General features: G+C 34.9%; 2 protein-coding genes across 2 annotated transcripts in view; one reads left to right on the forward strand and one right to left on the reverse strand.

Moving 5' to 3' along the window:
- Nucleotides 1-2,856: 2,856 nt before the first annotated feature.
- Nucleotides 2,857-21,034, reverse strand: LOC121383999 (cytochrome P450 4d1-like). Its single transcript, XM_041514137.1, has 13 exons — nucleotides 20,995-21,034; nucleotides 18,336-18,526; nucleotides 16,630-16,709; nucleotides 15,761-15,895; nucleotides 14,391-14,503; nucleotides 13,819-13,934; nucleotides 11,793-11,905; nucleotides 10,802-10,882; nucleotides 9,638-9,702; nucleotides 9,115-9,236; nucleotides 7,276-7,445; nucleotides 5,853-5,966; nucleotides 2,857-4,715 (listed from the first exon to the last, which is right to left on the reverse strand). Exons 2-13 carry the CDS (start codon nucleotides 18,486-18,488, stop codon nucleotides 4,451-4,453), a joined length of 1,527 nt encoding a protein of 508 aa, XP_041370071.1. The 5' UTR covers nucleotides 18,489-18,526; nucleotides 20,995-21,034; the 3' UTR covers nucleotides 2,857-4,450.
- A 432-nt stretch (nucleotides 21,035-21,466) lies between these two features.
- Nucleotides 21,467-22,997, forward strand: part of LOC121384627 (breast cancer type 2 susceptibility protein homolog) — a 41,165-nt gene continuing 39,634 nt past the window's right edge. Inside the window, 1 exon segment of the mRNA XM_041515090.1 lies at nucleotides 21,467-21,636. The gene's annotated coding sequence lies outside the window, so the exon portion shown is untranslated.

The following is a 22,997-nucleotide window of genomic DNA, read 5'->3' on the forward strand; positions in this document are numbered from 1 at the left end:
TACCTTGTCATTTAAAATATATTAACTTTCGATTAGCAGCTGTCAAAAGTGTTGCTGGTACCATAATATGCCAGTACAATTTATATATTTCAAAAACTATTTTCTTTAAGTTATGTATGAAAAATATTCTTAGTAAGCTGCAAATGACTACAATTTTAGCAAACCAAAGTACCAACAAATTAACACCAAATACGTTTCCATTCTTCTTTGCTGAATATGGGAATCAATAATTTACCTAAATTTTTGTTGTGAAATGATATAGGTTTTCATATAGTTACACGTAGTTTGTGGTGATCAAAAACAAAGATGATTTTATTATAATAATATAACTTTTAAGTTTATTTGAACTTGATAAACATTTACATGTATATCAAATTAAGAATATACAATGCATATAAATTTATTATTTTGGTAATATAGAAGTAAAAATAACATGAAAATACATGTGTCTTAAATATACAGAAAATACAAAATATTCAATAGAATTGCAAAGATTATATACAAGTACAAAAACAAACCTCTATTATGATGGCATTATCATAAAATGGATCAACTAAATACTCCTATGTTTTTGAATATATACAATTAGTTTCATTGCTACTGTATTCACCATTTTAAACTGATACATAATTCATATCACAGTCACTTCATACAAGTCATTTCGTACCATACTGCCTGATCATTTCGTACTATTGTGATAAGTCATTTCGTACCCTGGTCATTTCGCACCCTAATTAATTTTGTACCAGCTAGTATATATACCAAGCAAATATATTACTTGCATATACCTGTATAGGAAAATATGTCTACCAAGGGAAACAGTGTATTTACTTCGACAAGTCATCATTAACCCAACTGACCAAAGTGCACTTTTTATATTTATGTTTTAATAACTATGATAATAATAATACAGTTGACTATGGTACAAAATGGCCGGATGTTATTGATTTGCATCTTTATTACTAGTATTATTTTTATTCAGTTGCAGGTGGTGTTTGCATCTTATAGACATTTGTAATGTAAATTTTGTAAAAGACATTATCAGGGTGATAGTACGTCCGACATCACACATTTATGTTATGATACGAAATGACCATGGTACGAAATGACAACTGTCCTTGGACCTATAACAAGGCCAATATGAAAACACCCATTTAATAACATAATATTATTTAATATACAATACATTTTACAAACATTTTTTTTTTTTTTTTTTTTGAAACAGGATTCATTTGTTAAGTACCGGTAGTGTTTTTGTTTTTTTTAAATTCATATAAACTCATTAATAAGAAACGACAAATTGCCAATGTTTCACAATATACATTTTATAAACAGTACTGAAACTGAAACAAAAATCAATGCAACATCTTTTTATTCCAACCTCTAACCATAGAAAGAAATGAAAGACTGTATGACTTGAGTCATTTTTCATCCAAGTTCCTGAGGTATGTACATTGTCTGAACCACAAAATAAACAACAGGTCAAAATAACTGAACATATGCTACCTCATAGTGCATTCATGGACTTGGTGAGGTTTTAGGGTTTATACTACCAAATAAAATTCCATAGACGACAATAGTAACATATGTGGCTACAGAGCACTCAAGTTGGAACTTTCGCAAGGAGTGAGATTCTGTCTGGTCGGAGTCCGATACCGTGAATCCGAATAAACTGGCACGGGGAAATAAGCGTGCTGACAATTTGTCAAGGTTTGAGATTCTGACCAGTAAACAACGTGGACACCTATTTTATGATTTTAATGCCTTAAGATGCTTAACTGGGCTGGCCGGCAGTCGCAGGCTTGTTTGTTGGTTGTCGAGATTGAATGAACAACAAAAAATATATATGTTTTTGCTATGTTTAAAATGCATGAGAAAATCATGTACCAGCTTGAGAGCATGACACCACATTCAAATGTATGATTCTCACGCCAAACGCGTGAGACTTGACAGCCCTGTGGCTAAAACTCCTACCTGCAGCATATCAATCGACATAAACGCCACAGATATAAATACCCCTCACCCTTAAAGTGAATCAGAAAAAGTTGGGAGCCAAGCTGCTCATTTCTGAGATAACGGGTAGCATCTATGACAATCTGATTAAAATTAGCTCTACTGGTCTACCAGTAGATCTAACAGCATTGCATGGACTCCCATGTCCAAGTGACATTTCATCTATAAATAACAACTTAAATATTGACCAATTATACTTCACCTTTTATAGAGTTATTCTGGAGCATACAAATTCTAAAAATATCAGGCGAGACTATTTATGCAATAGGTGAACTTGTTGAGTCTATTTCAACATTAAAAAATGGGGAAAAGTGCAGTAATAAACTCTGGATTGTACACTAGTATAAACAGATTTTATTGCTATACCATCACAGAGTTTTTTCTTTCGTCTTGAAACAAATTTTATAGAAAATTTTATATTGAAATTAGTTTCCGGCATACTTCGTAATTCACCTGAATCATGGTGTATACCCTCGGCATAATCCTGAATATTTTCAAATTCTTTCCAAATCACTGGCATGATTTTGCAGGTAAGGTTTTGATTGGTCGAATGAAAGGTCAACTGGACATGAGCTCCAACGGGGTGCTGTTAGATCCACAGGTAATAGTAATTAACCAGTGCAGCTAATTTTAATTAGACCAAGTCTAAGACTACCCTAGTTCCACACACAATTCAAGTACTTTTTTTTTTTTTTATAGGTACCCCATACATGTTTCAAGCACAAGGCTACTTGACACAGTAGTACTAGATGAAATAAAATTGCATACATTTTTTGCCCAGATTTTTTTTTTTTTTTTTTTTACAACCAACTCACATTTATCACCAATCACAGGACTTGAAGTGTTCACTTCTCTATCAAAAGTTATGTGCACCTCGAACTTTGACCCAGCCGGAAGTTATTTGTTTTAGTACTATCAGCAGTGACATGGAGAGCTATACCAGTGGGAGCTTCAACTCATGGTAGGGTCACCCAAGCTGGATTGGTCAAAGGGTAATGGCTAGACTAATATGGATCACTGCCAAAGACGGATGAGCTGGCCAAACTACTTGTAGGGAGGTGCCTAACCGCAGCTCAATGCAAATTCACTCATATGACAGACGGACTAAAAATATTTTACACTGCCTAATAATTGGGGTCTGTGTTTCTCAGAAGAACAAAATTGAAAAAACGAGTTAAAATAGCCGAATAAATATGAAGGATGAAACTATAAATGCACATTTGGTGATCTAAAGTCATTGGATAACAGATTCAGGTTGATACTTTATTAAAACCTGCATTATAAAAGTTATCTCATTAATTTGTAGTATTAAATTTTAATTAATGCATGAAACAAACATCAAATATGATAGTGTATCTAAATCTTTTTACTTTTTTAACCATCTTAGTCACTTCATGTAGCATAAGTTTAATTACTGAATGAATTAATGAAAAACAATCAATCATATGTAGTCATGTGGGACAGAAAAAGTACACCCTTGCAGGGCATAATATTTCACGAGAACCGTTCTGTTTGCGTGTCAGTTACGAAACTTTAAAATCACGAGAACCACCAATCGGTTACATGGTTAACAATTAATTATAAAATTAAAAGTACCATATATCAGTAATGAAAGTGAAAATCAGTTTATGCTTTTAAATACATTTGAACCACCAATGTAGCACAGAACCGTAGTGTTTTACAATTAGGTAGGTCTAATTCGTCCGTTACAAGAACTACATTCACTTAACTGAACAATCGGTTACCTACGTATAAAACTCACGTGAACTGACTTCTGGTTGCCTATCATTTTAAAATATTGTCCCCTGCCTTGGTGGTGGAAATTTCCACCCTTGGTAAGACTCATCCCAGATTGAAATGTCCGTCACCTCAGCTGTACATTACTTCTATCTCACATGATTGCATGATGGATACTATACACATTTATTGTCAGGTAATTATTAAATAAATTGTTATGGCGAGTACAAATAAACTTTTAACAGTCGCACATAAAAAGGTTCTCCAAATAATGCACAGTGTGATTAATAGTAATTATTGGTATCTGCTAGATAAAAATGTAAATAACTAGTGCTACTGACCTATATTCTAAATATACAATGCACTGATTGGCATTAAACCTAGTGTTCTGTATCTTTTATATATGTACAAATATAACTGTTTAATCAGAACTATGCCATTTTTGTTTTCTTTAAAAAAAACACCAAACAAACAAAACCACACATAAAAAACTGTTTTTACAGTTATTAATTTAGACTATCAAAGTACTGTGTGGTAAACATCCTTACAACAATACACATGGATATATGTTGCACAGTGAGCAAGACATACATTTTAAATCCTGTATGTCACATATTGTAATGTTTTAGTATTGTCCAAGAATACCAGTCAACTGTTATCCAAGAACAAAAACACCAGTCAACTACTGCCTGCATCCGAACTACACCCTTGTCGCCCGAAGAATCAATGGAGGACTTGGATGCATAATAGGAGTTGCTTCACGCCTGAATGTGTAGTCCGGCACCATTTCAAACTTAAAATTCTGCAGAAGCACAGCTAAAATTGCTCTGGACTCCATCATGGAAAATTTGTTACCAATACACATGTAGGGACCAGTGGCAAAAGGAATAAACTTGTATGGGTTGATTTGCTCCAGAAACCTCTCTGGCTTAAATGAATCGGGATCATCCCAGTTCTCCGGCAATCTGAAAGTAGGTCAAACAAAACCATTTTGATAAAGGTGAAGAGAAGACAATTTGTTTGACAATCTATCCACCAGCTACAGAATACTACTAATCTGCAAACCCCAATGAAATATATTCACGATGAATGAAACATAACCTACTTGTAGAATACCATATTAATTTTTTTTTTTTTTTTTTAAATACTGCATACTAGTTTGTATTCCGATCATTAAAGTAAAATGTCATCCAAATCATCCACATGTTAAATAAACAATTCAGTAGACCCATCCAGCCTGCAGGCTTAAAAAAAAAAAAATGGAGTTGTCTCCCATTCCTCCATTTGATAATTTTTGGAATGGACCATAAATTAATTACTTTAGAATTGATAACAAAAGAAAGTAATTTTTGTTTTACTTAATTTATAATCCAATTTATGTTGAATCTGACAATTTATCGATATATTATCTGAATCCTTGATTTTAACATTTTTATAAGGTGTTGGTAATTACATAACAATATATAAAATTTCTTGGGAGGCAAAGTTCTTATATGGATATAGTTTTTCAGTGCACCAACTCCAAGTTAACTCCATATTAATGTGCTGATGGAGATAGGGGTCATAAGTCAAAAGACCAGTACAACTACAGAATTCCTATGTCTTATAGCAATAAGTTCTGATAAAGTTCTGTAATTGTTCCTCCAGTTTAGATGATGTAATTGAGGTAAATGTGCTGGGTTGGGGTTTGTTTTTATGTGTACATAAAGAAAAAGAAAATTAAATAGTTTTTAAAGGTAAAATTTGCCATTTATAGTGTCTTATATTCAACACACAACAGCACCATAATAGGTGCATGGTCCTTTCTTATATTTACATGATTCTACTCAAATGTATCATCGAAAGTTAATTAGATGATGCCATTTGATTATAACCAATGATTGATGATAAAATTCCAACTGATTTCCTTGTTCCTGATATTCCCTGCTTTCCAAGAGGATTTACTTTTTATAATCTGCCGTTAAAAACTATGGCAATGAAATAACAGTAACACCCTTTAAAATGCTGAATATCTTGACTTTTCTCCAATTATTAAAAAAAAAGTGTTTTTTTTCCAGTGCTATTAAGTTTTTGCAGAGGTCCTCATTAAGTGATAACCTCACCTGTGAAGAGCTCCAACACTGATACCAACAGGTGTGCCTTTAGGAATAAAGTAGCCATTTATTTGATCATCATGTACAGGTGTTCTCCAGAACACAGTAACAGGTGGATACAATCTGTAATCAAAATAATGAAAAATTAATTTATCATATTGGAAATGTTTAGTTGGCTATTATGTGTGAAATAACAAGTACAGTAAAATTTATCAGAATTTAATGGAAAGTAATTATAACAGTGGCGTAGCCAGGGGGGGCCATGCCCCCCCCCCCCCCCCACGAATCCCAATTTTTACCTTTTCGCTTATTAATAACATTAAAAAGGTTCCTGTGTCATATCCCACTACACAGGTGCCCCCCCCCCCCCAATACAAAATCCTGCCTATGCCACTGAATTATAATATGTATGGATATGCTTGTGCAATATAGATGACAAATGAAATGAATGTAACTACCCTATGTATCATATATGTATGTATGTATATACCAGTATATGTATGTATATGTGTACATGTATATGTATATATGTATGTATATATGTATGTATGTCTGTGTATGTCTATGTATGTATGTATGTGTATGTATATATATATATATATATATATATATATATATATATATATATGTATGTATGTATGTGTGTGTGTGTGTATGTACATGTGTATCTATATGTATGTGTATGTGTGCATACATGTACATGTATATATGAAATATGTTATAATTTTATTATTATTGTACATTGTAAGACAATGACTCCAGGCATCACAACCTTGACATTGCCAGTGATCTGGGGTAATAAAGTTTTAAAATTAAAAAAAAATTTTTTTATAATGTTTCATTACTGGTGGCTGCTGACTAAATGTCTTGAAGTATTTGTAAACAAACATTCCTGTCATTTATAAACAAAATATCCAGTATTTGATGTATGGATTCCAGAATGTGTTTTTCACAGACGTTTGTTTTTGTGAAGGGCAGGCCGTAGCCCAGTGGTAAAGCACTCGCTTGATGCGCAGTCAGTCTGGGATCAATCCCCATTGGTCAGCCCATTGGGCCATTTCTCGTTGCAACCAGTGCATCACGACTGGTATATCAAAGGTTGTAGTATGTGCTATCCTGCCTGTGGGATGGTGCATATCAAAGATCCCTTGCTACCAATGGAATAAAGAAGCAGGGATGGTGCATATAAAAGATCCCTTGCTACTAATGGAATAATGTTGCAGGTTTCCTCTCTAATTAAGACTACATGTCAAAATTACCAAATGTTTGACATCCAATAGCCGATGATTAATAAATCAATGTGCTCTAGTGGTGTTATTAAACAAAACAGACTTTAACTTTGTTTTTCTCAATTTCATCTACAAAAATGATAGAGATCAAATTAATACACAAATTTAAGCACTATTGTTTTGGACAATTTCTTATTACATACCTCAAAGATTCCTTTATGCAACAAGTCACATAAGGCATTTGGTCCAGTTTTTTTACAGTGACTGTCTGACCCTTGGGTGTTTGTCCTAACACTTCTTTTCTAGCCTTTTCTTGACAATCAAGGTGCTGTGCCAGGTTCAAGAGAGTCCACGTCAAAGCATGACTGGTAGTCTGAATGAAAACAAGAATACCTATTTTAATCATCTTCATTAAAAGATTTAAGATTTATTTTTTTGCAATATAAAAATAAGGTATTTGTATATAATACAAATTACTAACTTTGTGGCACCTAAACCATCACCTATATAGTAGCACAAGGTCAAAATGTTAGACTATCCTATCAAGAGGCACAATATTAGAATAATCTATTAAGATGATAATGAATGAATGTTTAACGACACTCCAGCACATTTGGTGTCACTAAAGGTAAGTATATAGAGGATACTGCCCCCCGGGTGTCTTGTGATATCATAATTTATCAGCATGAGTTGATAAAAGCCTTTATACTTTTATCGAGTGTTTATAAATTATATCACAAGACACGAGGGGGTATTCTTTTTATCATCCATTATCATCTATTGCAATTTGTTAACTAGTAGAACGGCAGTGGCATGACGTCACTAATGATGGGTTTAGCACTGAAACAAACAGTGACGTAACAAAATATTGTCTTATAATTAAAATTTGATCAATCAAGATTATAAGAAGCAATATCTCCTGCGGAGAATATCACAGGATATATCGCAATTTATAGTGCCCGCGATATTTCCTACAAAAGCCTTAAATGGATGATAAATATTATTTATATACCGCAGTGTAAGGAGCTGTGTGGAAACGTATAATATAATACAAAAATCAAGGTGGGTATATTTTAAAACTTTGTATAGAAATCGGAAGTGTTTTAAAAACTTAAAATTAATTGTGGGTAGAATTTAAAAGATTCCAAAACATCGGCTTCAGATGATCACCATCCACCAAAATGTGGTGCACATTCAGTGTACATTGACAGTGTTCACACTGAGGAGGGTCCTTATTTATTAATCTATTCCAGATGTTAGAATGTTCTACCAAGGATATAACAATGTGAGTATATTCTACCAAGGGTCAAAATGTGGGATCCCCCCATTGGTGGGCTCATTGAGGTATTTTTCACAACTGGTGTAACAAAGGCTGTGGCATGTACTATTCTGTGTGGGATGGTGCATAAAAAAAGATCCTTTGTTGTTAGTTGAACACAGTACCCCAAGAAGTGATTGCAGTGGGTTTCCTTTTTCATTACCGGTATCTGTGTAGACCTTAACCATAACTCTGAGACTATATAACCATAAATACATATGTTGTGTGTGTCATTAAATAAAATGTTTTTTTCTTCAGCATGTCCTATCAAAGGTTAATATGCTATGGTATTCAATTAATAGACCAGATGGTCAAATGTTCTTTCAAAGCTCAATAAGTTAAAATTACCGGATGACAGAAGGAAGGAAGGAAATGTTTCATTTAATGACGCACTCAACACATTGTATTTACGGTTATATGGCATCAAACATATGGTTAAGGACCACACAGATACTGAGAGAGGAAACCTGCTGTCGCCACTTCATGAGCTGCTCTTTTCGATTAGCAGCAAGGGATATTTTATATGCACCATCCCACAGACAGGATAGTACATATCATGGCCTTTAGAATAAGAAATAGCCCAATCGGGCCACCGATGGGGATCAATCCTAAACCGGCCGCACATCAAGCGAGCGCTTCACCACTGGGCTACGTCCCACCCACCGAGTCATATGTAGTACTGTAATAGAAATCAAACATTGTGTTTTAAAATTGAACTCCTCACCTCAAAACCAGCGAACATGAATCCAGCAATATTGGCAAAAATCACTTCATCTGTAATGCCCTCATCCTTCTCATCATGAGCCAGCAGCAGAGTGGCCAGAAGATTCTTGTTTCCATTGAGGTCTGTTAAGTAAAACAAAAAACAAATGCTCTGGTTCCCTAGAAGTGGATCTCAACAGCCTACTTTCAGCATTCTCATACTGGTGTTGGGAATTTATTTTGAGTGAGGGTTGTACTAATTAATCATTTAAATAACAATTTATTTTGCTATTAAGGCATAAAGAAATTAAACCTTTTGTAAACAGGAAAGAAAATGGACAAAAAATCTAGATAAACTGTACAGGGTCTTAAAAAGTAGGTGGTTATGCTGGCCTTTTCATCTGGGAATAAGCATAGTTACTGTTACAGTAATGTTTGAAAAAATCAAATCTAGATGCTTTCTTTTGTTATGTTAAAAATGGCCTTTCTATGAGGACGTAAAATCAATAAATCTTGCTATAGACTTCTGAAACTAAATTTCTTACTCGTGTACTGAGGATTATCCTTGAACAGTTGCTTTTGCTGTGTGATAACCTTCATTATCGTTGATCTGGAAATACAATCCATACAGATGTTTTTTAAATTGTTGTTCAGTGCATTTGACACTTCGAGGTGGAAAACAAACCACAGAAATACATCGAACACCTCAGAAGATAATATTAACCTATGGCTATTTGGTGTCTAACATAAGGCTATTTCTACACTTGTTGAGAGAGAGAGAGAGAGAGAGAGAGAGAGAGAGAGAGAGAGAGAGAGAGAGAGAGAGAGAGAGAGAGAGAGAGAGAGAGAGAGAGAGATGACTTTCATTCTATAAAAGCAGTAAGTGATCTTTTATAATTATGCAGTTTTCAATAGACAGGACAGTACATACCATGGCCTCTGATGTACAAGTCATGGGGCACTGGTTGGGATGGGGGGAATCCAAGCTTACTGAGGGTGAGGTTTTCTACCACTGACCTACATCCCACCCATTCGGAGAGTGGTGTAAAAAGAATTGTAAACTGATGGCTAGTGTGTTCTGTATTGTGATTGGTCAATTACATTCTTTTTAGGGGATCAAATGAAAATAACACCTGGAAAGCTAATGACAGCATTAGAAAGTGACATCATAGCAATTGGAACAGTCAAAGTTGATGATTCAAGGGTCAACAGTTAGATTGTAGTCAGGTATTTTTGTCAAGAAATAACAAATATACAGTTAGTTCCGTAGAAAGATTATTTAGTTTACAATGGACATAACCATATTGAGTTTTTAGATTTGTGGGTGTTATTGTCTATTTGATGCCTGGAAATGTTTCATTTTTTACCTCAGGCTAACGCCTTCAGTCAAAAATCCCAATAGCCAATGTATTTTTCATGCTGGGGTGTCGTTAAACATCTGTTCTATTCTATTCTATTTGATCAAAAATGACATTGCGGGATCAAATAGAAAATAACACCCGCAAATCTAAAAACTCAATATAGTTATCTCCTAAATATAAAAATATTAGCATTTATTTTTGCAATTTTTTGGGAAAAAGGAATTTTGAATGTTGTTTAATTTTAAATAAAAAGACACTATATAAAAAAAAAAAAAAAATCCTTTCCATTACATTATGTTGCAAAACATTTTAATAAAGACAAAGGTAGAACTATTAAGTGAATCTCACTTGAACAGCTGAGCGTCTTCTTTGAATTGAGTTTTTTCCTTTGAAGGCAAATATGAGAAAAATGGAATCATATTAGTCAGTCTGAAATGAAAGAAAGAATTTACAATCATACAAAAACAATTTGTTGATGCATTGAAATATTAATTAATTGATGAATGGATGGATGAAAGGATGGATGGATGATAGGAAACTGGATGGAGGGAGGGAGGGTGGGTGGGATGGATGGATGGATGGATTGATGGTTGGATTGATGGGTGATGGGTTAATGGAAGGTTGGGTGGATGCCCCTGGATGGCAAATAAATGGATGGATGAATGGATGGATGGATGAATGGATGGACGATTGATGGATGAATGGATGGGAACTGGATGGATGGACGATGGGTTGATGGATTGATGGATGTATGAATGGGGACTGGATGGATGGATAAATGGATGACAGGTTGATGGATGGTTGGGCCAACAGCAACTGGATGAATTTGGGAATGGGTTCAATAGATGGATGACAACTGGATGGATGCATTGAAAGATAAACAGATGAACATACTGGGTAGATTACTGCATTGATGGTAGAAAGGATGGATACATGTATGCATACAAGAGTCAATAAAAGGGTGGATTTGTAGGTTAACTGGTTGGATTAAAAGGAAGGAAGGAAGGAAATGTTTTTATTTAACAACACACTCAACACATTTTATTTATAGTTATATGGCATCAGACATATGGTTAAGGACCATACAGATATTGAGGGAGGAAACTCGCAGTCGCCACTTCATGGACTAGTCTTTTCGATTAGCAGCAAGGATAGACAGGATAGCACATACCATGGCGTTTGATGTACCAGTTGTGGTAAACTAGCTGGAAAGAGAAATAGATGTATGGACAGACAGATGAGTGGAAACACACATGGATGAAGGTTAAACAGTGAATAGCAGATCACATTTAATGTTCACAGAATCGTTGGGGGTTTTTCAAATGAGATTAAGACTTACCTGATTCGTGACCCAAAAAGCATTCTCTTGAAGGCATACACACCAGCCTCTTGTGGCTTCTCAATGGCCTTCATGTCGTAGCCGAACCCACACTTACATATGATGTCCAGTGTCTGAAACCATATCAAATACAACATAACAAAACATATTTTCATTATTGTAGTCAGTTACAATCCCTGCAAATGCCCACAGCAATTGGCAATGCCATGGAGATTGTTGTTGATTTTTTAAATTCCCCACGGCACTTTTGTTGCTGTGAGATACATGTATATTCAAAAAATTTTCCATTGCATGGTTTTTTTTGTCATAGACATTTTCTTAATTGCAGGGTTTGGAGTTAACTTCCATAAAAATTAAATATGCATGTTTTCAAGTAATTCTCCACATGGAAAGTATATTATGTACATTTTATAGATAGATAACTAAGTGTACTGTGGTTAATAACCTTGTTTTAAGTGTCCAAACTGAATGATGAATAATATTGTAACTCAAGGCTTCTGTATTTATTTCATTAATAATAAATCAGAGTAGATAGCTGAACTGCCTCTTACCCACTCATTGTGTAATTATTTTATTAAATAAAGAAATGTTTTATTTAACGACGCACTCAACACATTTTATTTACGGTTATATGGCCTCAGGCATATGGTTAAGGACCACACAGATTTTGAGAGGAAACCCGCTGTCGCCACTTCATGGGCTACTCTTTCCGATTAGCAGCAAGGGATTTTTTATTTGCGCTTCCCACAGGCAGGATAGCACAAACCATGGCCTTTGTTGAACCAGTTATGGATCACTGGTCGGTGCAAGTGGCTTACACCTAACCATTGAGCCTTGTGGAGCACTCACTCAGGGTTTGGAGTCGGTATCTGGATTAAAAATCCCATGCCTCGACTGGGATCTGAACCCAGCACCTACCAGCCTGTTGACCGATGGCCTAACCACGACGCCACCGAGGCCGGTCAATTATTTTATTAAATGAAAGTCATATTAGACAGCAAAAAGTTTAAAGTTTGTTTTTGTTTAACAACACCACTGGAGCACATTGATTAGTTAATCATCAACTATTGGATATCAAACATTTGGTAATTCTAACACGTGGTCATCAGAGGAAACCTGCTACATTTTTCCTAATGTAGAAAGGGATCTTCTGTATGCACTTTCCAACAGACAGTAAAGCACATACCATGGCATCTGACCAGTGGTAGTGCACTGGTTGGAACGAGAGAAAAAAACAATCAGTTGAATGGATCCACCGACATGGTTCAATCTTGTGACGCAAACACCTCAAGCGAGCACTCAACCAACTGAGCTAAATCCCGCCCCCTATTAGACAGCAAAAATGCCTGTTCTCAATGAACAGGCTCCCATGTATACACAAGAATTCTGCAGTATTAAATGTCTCACTTTCCATAACTTCTTTTGGCACACTGTTAATGAACATCCATAGGTGCAACTATAGCCTACACCAAGTTTCACTGACCCAGTTTGTGAGAAAGTTATTGAAATGCAAAACTTAAAATGAAAAGTTGATGCTGTTTCCATCACCACCGCCATCAGAAAAGTAATGCCTATATCTCAGACAACAAAACTGATAAGCTTGGACTCAGGCTTTAATTAACAAGCATATAATAAAAGTCTGAACTCTTGGCTAAATCTAGTCTTAGTACACAGTGGCATAGTGAATAAGCCATTAAACTTATGGTTAGTAGGTACTGCATTCAGAATCAGGCACCACTCGAAGCAAGTTTTTTATGGTTCAGTGAGCATGTGGACAGCCCTGATAGTTTAAGTGTGTGCCCTGGACAGTGTGCTTGAACTTTAACTGAATATAAATATGAATATGAAGTTAAAATGAAATGTAATGATCCCTAATTTCAAGCCTAGAAAACTTAATTTATTTACTGACCTATGTATAAGTCAACTCATTTTATAAGACGATCACCCCAAGATAAAAAATTATATTTTGATGAAACAAATTCATCTTAAAGGCAAAGATATACCGGCACGGTAAGGAGTTTCTTACCAGTCCAGCCAAACATGTCTGTGCCTCCACCACCGTTGGTTCTCCCAACTTCATTATTTTTTGATTCCACAGTGAAACCAACTTCTCAGAAAGCTCAACATAGGTTGGCACAAAGTCTGAAATACATCTACAATTAATACATCTTTGCAAAAACTGTCTAATTTCTTATGGGCAAAAGATGGATGACAGACAATGCACGTCATACAATGACAGACGAAAAACAGATTGCAATAGGTCACTCGAACCGTTGACTCTGGTGACCTAAAAAATATAGACAAGTTGATTTTCTAATTCTGTTTTCAGTTTAACAATAAATCTCTTGAATACTCCTTACAAGATTAGAATATAATCAAATATTTTGTATTTTACATTTATATGGAGTCAAAACTGAGTGACCACCTCTTTTAAGCAAGTACCTGTCTTAAGATGCTGTTTCATTATAATTCTTCTTTGTCAACTAATATACAGACTGAATTGTTTTAATCAGTCAACTCTGTTTTGAGAGGTCACATTCTAATACTGCCTTGGATGGATGCTTATTGAAGTGAAAATAAATAAACAAAACTTGTTACCTTCAACAACTTTAAGTTTAAAAGCTGGATTTAGCAGTTTTCGTAATGCATGGTGTGCTGAACCATTCAGATTTAGGACAAAGTCATTAGCCATACCATCCAACAGATTTAGTCTGAAAGAGAAAAAAAACATATACCTGTAATAATGCACGAACTGATTTACGAATTTTTTTTTAAAAGGGATTCATTTTTGTAATGAAATAGACTGCTTATGGCTAATATTAAATATTTTCAAACATCTTGCCAAATGGGATTTCATTCATATGGCCATAACCCCCACCCCATCACCCACATTCAGTGTTTTTGCCAGATGATATACCAAAGGAAACTTTAGTGTTTTTGCCAGACGATACCAAGGGAAAATAATATTATATTTACACTAAAATGTTGCAATTAATGAATATGAATCCTGGGTAACATTGTAGTTTTAGTTAGATCATATAAGAGAACTGTTGTCAGAATGTGTCAAAGTGCATGAAATGCAGTGTCCAATTTCAAACCGACATCTCCCTAATATGAGCATTATGGTCAGCTTCTTTTTTTTAATAATTACCCTCAAATTAATTTCTGGCAGACAGTCTTACCATGATCATGTGCCTGGTGAGTATAAAACTAGTAACTACCACAAACACATCATATATTCACATCTCCATAGTATCGTAAAACTAGTAACTGCCACAAACACATCATATATTCACATCTCCATAGTATCGTAAAACTAGTAACTGCCACAAACACATCATATATTCACATCTCCATAGTATGGTAAAACAGGTACCCTAAGAGGATTTCTGCCAGAGGATAAAGTGGATATGGCACCATACCCAAATTTTCTGGCAGAATTTTTTTTTTAAATGTTAACTTTTTGACAAAATTAATTACTCTTATTGTTAATGTATGATAACCTTAAATTTATCCCATTTTCTTTTTGGGGAAGGCCCCTCATACCCCCTGTTGCCTGTGGTTGCATTGAATTCCATAGCGCCATACCCAAAATTTTCTTTCTGACAAAAACACTGCCTAATATAATCAGAGGGCAGGACGTAGAACAATGGTAAAGCATTCACCTGATGTGCAGTCGATCTGGGATTAATCCCCATTGGTGGACCCACTGGGCTATCTCTCATTCCAGCCAGTTCACCACAACTGGCATAGCAAAGGCTGTGGTATGTGCTATCCTGTCCATGGGATGTGCAAATAAAAGATCCCTTGCTACTAATGAAACAATGTAGGTTACCTCTCTAAGACTATATGTCATAATTACTAAATGTTTGACATCCATTAAATGATGATTAATAAATCAATGTGCTCTAGTGGTGTTGTTAAACAAAACACACTTTTTAAATGAAACATAATTTTTTAATTCTTACGTTGTTTGGCGAACATAATTCTTGCTGTTTGTAACATTGATGTATTTGATAATATCAGGATCAGCAACCAACAATCTTTCCTGGCCAAACAAAAAGTAGAACCTAATAAACCGACTTTTGTAAAGTTTCATCCAACTGCAAGTGAACAAAACATAAACATTAATCAACAGTCTATTTGATAAAAAAAAAAGATAAAAAAGTGGTACAGTGAAAGTCCTCTAAAAGTCTGGTTTTAAGAGGTATCAGGTTTAGAGAGGTTCTCTTCTGTACAGATAGTTAAAAAGGGACTACGAAAAACGTCCAGTTTGGGGAAAATTCCGGTTTACAGAGGGTCCGGTTTCGAGAGGTTTCACTGTAATATGAAAATAAATATTTAGCCTGACCTCTGACCTATGGTATTTCATTGGCTGTTGGGATATTTGTGCTATAGGTCAGGTAATGTATGAAAAGAAATTATTTTCAACAGTTTCTTTCAAATGCATGAGCATGTATTTACTGAGGGTTTTTTTTTTTATAAAAGATTAAATAAAGACGGGAGAGCTGTAAGGGAGTGGAGTCAACTGCTCCCATTGTTATCCAGATTCAGACATTTTTTTAACTTCATTAACTGGCAATTGTCCTAAACTGGTATAAAACAGACAAACAATTCCATTCTGAATTGCAGCATCATCGATATGCATATTAATAATAACAATGTATTTATAAATGAGATAAAGCCTGAGGCACGTTCAGGAGGAAAGGTGCTTGTGATAACTCACTAGACTGGTCTTTGCATCCAACATTAAATGATTGTGATAAGATATAATATGATGAAAACCAGTCAAATTGATTGAAAGCGTTTTCCCTCTTAAACATGCCATAATTCTTACTTGATTGTATTGGTCATTGCTTCCTGTTTTAGAGCATCGAACATGTTGCCCACAATTGGCCGAAATGGTGGACCAGGAACCTAAAATATATTTTTAATTAGAACCGGAATCTTAAACATTGTTATACTTTTTATTTATAACAAAACAGCAACTTTTGTTAAAATGTATCATAATTTTCATACAAGAATTTTTTTTTAAATAATTTTTTAAATGTTGATTTATTTTGTTTAATGACACCTCTGGAGCACATGGATTTATTAATCATCGGCTACTGGATGTCAAACATTTCATAATTTTAGACTTGTAGTCTTAGTGGAAATCTGCTACATATTTCCATTAGCAGCAAAGGATCTCTTATATGCACTTTCTCACAGACAGGACAGTACATACCTTGGCCTTTGATATACCAGTCATGGTACACTGGTCTACTACCTCCAGGAAAACAATGCACACATAATAATAATAGCTTTAATAGTATCATGTAATATATTATTTAACACTTGTTGGTTACAAACTCAAAGGCAAAAGTTATTGTGACATGGATTGTTTGGAGTAATAAATTTGTGAATGGATTTATGGATGTAAACCAGAGAAAATGTACATGAAACAGCTCAAAGAAATGCAACCGAGCAGTTGTTGCAGTGATTGCATGCTTTGTGCAAGAAACATGGAATATTCGGGAGAAATGCTGTCCAGTGTTCACCATAAAAGGCCAGACATTCAGTCGCAAATCATTGTCACTCTGTGCAGCCTTCAGAAGTCCAGATTAGTGAACTGTTTGATGCAATTTCGTCATACCACGCCTCAGTGAAGGTGACAGATGGCGAGTCATAGGGATGCTTGAATCTGGGACCTCGCAGTGTGATGTTGCACGTCAATTCAATGTCCACAGAAACACCATATGGCACTTATGGCAACAATATCAACAAAACAACCAGGTCAGGGACCATCCCCATAGCGGCTGACCACCCATGACAACCTCCCGCCAACACACATGGATCCAAACCACGTATCTGCGAAACAGGTTCCAGCCAGCAACGCTCACAGCCCATACCATCCCTTTCTCCAGAGTTTAGTGACCTCAATGAGATGCTCAAGGTGGACACACTCACTACTGACTGTGTGAACGTCGCTCTGGACCCCCTCTAGTGATGTTCCCATACCTTCGGACATTTCTCTTTCCGTGTTATAACGTTTCATACACGGCAGTAAAAACTTATCATCAATTATCTTTGTCTTTTGTGTGTCACAATAACTTTTGCCTTTTAGTATACATACATTAGTTTATGGACCACATACATATATTCAAATATTACTTTTAAGTTTACTTATATATTTACTTACTTCTTTTAAATTAATTATAAAAAATAATTAAACATGCACCATTCATTTCATTTCATTTCAATTTATTTTCATGCTTATATTCAGCTAAGGTTCAAACACGCTGTCCTGCGCACACACCTTAACTATCTGGGCTGTCTGTCCAGGACAGTGGGTTAGTGGTTAGTGGTTAGTGAGAGAGAAGAGGGTGTAGTGATTTTACACCTACCCATTGAGTCGTTAAAACTCACTCTCAGTGGGAGCCAATACAGCAGTCGAACCATGTACCCTTTTTTTTTAGCTATAACAGATGAGATGAACCCAAACTTGTGATACTCCATGTACATACATGTATTACAAAATATTTTTAATGAAAAATGTATTACCTTTCTTAGAGGTGACACAAATGGTCTCAACATTATTTTGTAGATATACCATGAAGTTGTTACCAGGCCCATCAATTTCAGAACATCCTTCCATTTCAATGTTGTCTTTGCATCATCATACAGCTCAAGAAATGTTGACAGTGCTGACCCCATAGTGCACTGGTTGTCTTACTCAGCCGTAATATACAGAACTGTAATTTGTAAATAATTCTCAATACATAAAATACATTTTCATGTGAATCATAAAAATATATATATATATATCATCAGGGGCAGCACAGTAAAAAATAGTGGTACAGCTTATGGTTGCTAGACTCGTCTTTCAAATTACTTGTAAGGATATTTTCGCAGATATAACAAATATAACCCACACACAAAAGTGGTACGGCCGGCCATACAGTCTGCGATGCCCCTGATCATTATAAATCCAAATACTATCCTCGGTTCTATTCATGAGATTAAAAAGTAAAATATATACAAAAATATAGGAGAATTATTTGGTGAATAATAAATAATGATGATGATGATGGTGATGATAATCAGGGGTTAAAACCTGCTAAAATTCCTGCTGGCCCGAATCCAAACCTACCAGATCAAACATGATTGACTAATGTATGACTAAAAAGATAAAATAATTGGCAGTCCGACATGCAAACACATTTTCCGGCACATGGTGATGATGACCAGCTCAATTAAACTGGTCTGGATGGCAGTATTTCAACCTCTGATAATCTTATTTAATGCATGGTACACAAATAGTAGTACAGTATTCTAAACTCCCGGTGTTTATTAGGCCATTATCAATCAAATATGTTCTAGCAGAAACTGAACTTAAGAACTGCCATAGGCAAAATGCTCGCTGACGGTTTTTGAGCCGGCCCACAGCAACAAATATAAAATCCAAAAATTACCCCTTCAACAGACAGCAATAATACATATTTTTCTTACACACATTGGTGAGAACACCATGCGTTATTTTTCAAGACATACGATTGGCTGCTCCTAGGTGATGACTAGGTCACTACTGCCATACATTCAATGAAAAACTACACGATGGAAATCGATTACATTGTGACGTACATGTATAGTTAACCTGACAATTATGGGTCTGTGACATGAAAGTTAGTTACAAGTGCAACAGTTGTAAATAACTTTTAGTAGAAAAAGATGTTAAAATTTGCTTAAAACATGATTTTTGAGGATATGTAAGAAATCGAATAATACATTCGTGTCTGTTAGATACCATATATCTCAAAACTCGTTGTTTAAAAACGTATCAAACTCACTTTCTCTCGTTGGATACATTTTAAAACAACTCGTTGTGAGATAAATGGTATCTAATGGCTACTCATGTATAATACTCTATTTATCCAACAGCAAAAAACTGCCCTCCCTGACCTATGACAATTCATGTCACAATGGTAGCAATTATCATTGTTGCCCTCATTAAGTGTGAGCCCTGTTCCAGACAGACAACATTCTGGCTGTAATGTGAAATATCAGGTCCTGGTTATTTGTTCAATTCAAACACTAGGCTTAGTGTATAGGCTCAGACTATTTGGAATACCTTATATTTTTGGATATACAGTGAAACCTCTCAAAACCGGACCCTCTATAAACCGGAATTCCCCCTAAACTGGACATTTTTCATGGTCCTATTTTTTAAAATCAGTACAGAACTTAACCTCTCTAAACCGAATACCTCTAAAAACCTGACATTTTACTTGGTCTTGAGGGTGTCCAGTTTAGAGAGGTTTCACTGTATTACAGTATATTTAAAATGTTCAGCAGAACATATTTCCAGATAAGGACTCAATATGAAATGACCACATACATGTGCATTATTATATAACCATAGGCCTACAATTTCTAATTTTTGAGAAATGGGGGGCAGGCTGCTTTTTGCCCGAAATAAATGAAAATGCCCAAATCTTGATGACAACATTTATTCATATTAGCATTACTGTCAAACAGCTATACAGGGTTGTAATTGTTGCGACGGAGTGTCACGAAGCGTAGCTGAATGTGGGTGCTGTCGGGTTTCTTTCTGTAGTTTATGTATTAGTGATTAATATGTGGATTTTTTTGTATCAGTTAACTCGAAAATGATCGATGTAAAGGTATTTGACGTCAAACATAGGATTGTTGTGGTATTAGAGCGGGAATCTTTGCCTACCGTTTGGTAGTCAGGAATTGCCAAAAATATACATAGGTTGGTCTCTGACTGTAATGAGAGCGTATTTATGTCCAAATGTCCGTCTAGCTCTCTTACAGTCAGAGTACTCGGGCTAGATGAACTATAGGTTGGTATGTTTTTATTTTTCATAATTGTGGACACAATATTGTTTAAATTTTAAAAGATAAATGAAATAAAAAGTACCTTTTGTCAAATACCTCATATAAAAAAAAAACCCCGTTGGATATGTTATATTTATAGTGTGCAAGGGTCGTCGACCTAAGGAAGGTCTATAGACTAGTATAGTCTAGATAATTTCTAGAAGTCACGGCCTGTGATCTAAAGTCTTATTGCACTTTAAAAAGGCAATGGCATTGCAGAAATGGATGTCCATCTAGCTACCAAATATTGTACAATGTAAGATGACAAACTGAGTCAAACAGATTCAGGTTCAATGTCAACAAATCAGTAAATTTTGCATACTTGTGATACACATAAGCTGAAAGTCCAAAATAAGTTTTGCCGGTGTATTCCATTTAACATTAACCCATGTTTAATAAGCTCCTATAAATAGTATAAAATGGACAAAACCTCATTGGTAAGCAGTTCTAAATGCATATATTGGTATAAATGTAGGTTCTTGATTATATATTGTTTTGATAATTTTGTTATTTTAAATTATTCTCACCGTTTAAATGTATATGTGCTACAATATCCGGTAGTAATAAATTTATGGGTGAGTATCCACTGTAACACCATGTTTACGCTCGGGGAAATCTTTGGTCGTTTCCACCATTCAGAAGCAATCGGCTAACCTCAATAACCTTTAAAATGTTATAGCTGCAAGGGTCATGTTTAGTTATTCTGACATTTACTTGTGATAATTAAACCAACATCTGAATCATAAATGCATAATTTACTCGAAAATCTTAAAATTGTTATGTTATGCCACCAGGCAGGATGAAAGTAATTTTTAAAGATAATCTACAACGTTAGTCGTACCGTTACCAGTGGCTGGTGCTTCCAGCAAGTGAAGAATAATACAAACAAAAAAGACAAATGGCGCCGAATTTGAGTTGAGAGTTTTTACAACTTTAAAATGTTCTACAAACTCATTACAAGCATGTAAGAGCAAACGAGTTCCAATTTGGCTTGCTATAAATATACCCCTATCAATAACACCGGGGGTGCTATGGTTAATAATAATAATAATAATAATAATATTGGGGATGTCACCTAACGACATAAACACGAATGAGATATTTACGGAAATACTATTCTACATTTTTGAACTACTATACGTGAAACAAAATAGATTGCAACCAATTAACGTGAAAAATCAACAATGTGGACGTAAAGCAAATATATTCTAGTAAAGAAAAGTGAAACACCCTCCGGTAAACAGGAAAGAGTGTGACGTTTCTAACTGCGTTCAGGCGCATGCGTTTGCAAAAAGTGTCGTAGCACGCATGTGCGATTCGTCATTTTCCATTTTTAATGCCACTATATGAAAACAAATATGTGTCTTAACTATGCACAGTTGTCGAAGTTTAATATGTTTTTAAAAGGAAAAATTCAATTTGTCAAGCATTGTGGTCCGGTCTGCGTTTTATCAACACACATCGCTAACACTTGATGTCATTACTGATAGGCATTACGTTTATACCAGTGAATAGTTAAAAAATATAATTTGTTTAACGAATTGATTCTTAATTATCACAATTTATACACTCAAAATTATTTAAAAAATTTAAGAATGGATTATAAAAACTATTCACTACAACAGAGGCACAAAAATGTAGCGTACCTTTTGCAGATCGAATATAATAATTGAAAACAAATTCTAACAACAGGGGTCTTAAAAATCATAAAATGTTAATGCTTTGGCCTTGTTGATGTGGCACGTGTGAGATCATGTGATATGCACCGAATGTTAATTCATCTTTCTCCAGTTTAAGTCAATTTCTACGAGTCATGTGGACCTGATATCGGTAATTTTAAGGAATAAACAAAAACGACTTAGTAAAATTAATGGTGTTAGGGGTTTCTAAAGTTTTGTATTTAGATACTTACTTTTCTGAACTTTATTGTTAATGAAAATATTCCCGAACTGTGAAGAAAAACCTCTGAAATGAACAACATGCTGATGACAACAAATCGGATGTTGATTGCGCGAACCGTGCATGAGAAAACAAAGTGAACGGAGTTGGAAGTATAACGCAGTTGGGGACTTTGACGATATTTTTTATTTATTTGCGATTCGATTTTCATTTTGATATTTGGTCTACGGATCAATTTTTTTTTTTCCCCACTGAACTGAATTAACCAGTTTTTGCACAGTTCTAAATATTTTCTACAATTACAATCATCACGCATACATTTTAAAACACTATTTTAAGAGTAATAGTTTATTTTTAACTGTCAGTGTGACTGTCACTTGTAAACTATTTGTAAATAAACGTACAGTGCTGTCCGTAGTTCATCAA

This window comes from Gigantopelta aegis, chromosome 10 (genome assembly GCF_016097555.1).
Source record: "Gigantopelta aegis isolate Gae_Host chromosome 10, Gae_host_genome, whole genome shotgun sequence".
NCBI classification, from domain to species: domain Eukaryota; kingdom Metazoa; phylum Mollusca; class Gastropoda; order Neomphalida; family Peltospiridae; genus Gigantopelta; species Gigantopelta aegis.

Coding starts and splice junctions, on each gene's coding strand:
- LOC121383999 (XM_041514137.1), bottom strand. CDS start 18,488: ATGGGGTCAGCACTGTCAACATTTCTTGAGCTGTATGATGATGCAAAG. Junction 9,703..10,801: donor GAAGACGCTCAGCTGTTCAA/GTGAGATTCACT, acceptor TTGTATTTCCAG/ATCAACGATAATGAAGGTTA. Junction 7,446..9,114: donor TCATGTTCGCTGGTTTTGAG/GTGAGGAGTTCA, acceptor GTTTTCATTCAG/ACTACCAGTCATGCTTTGAC.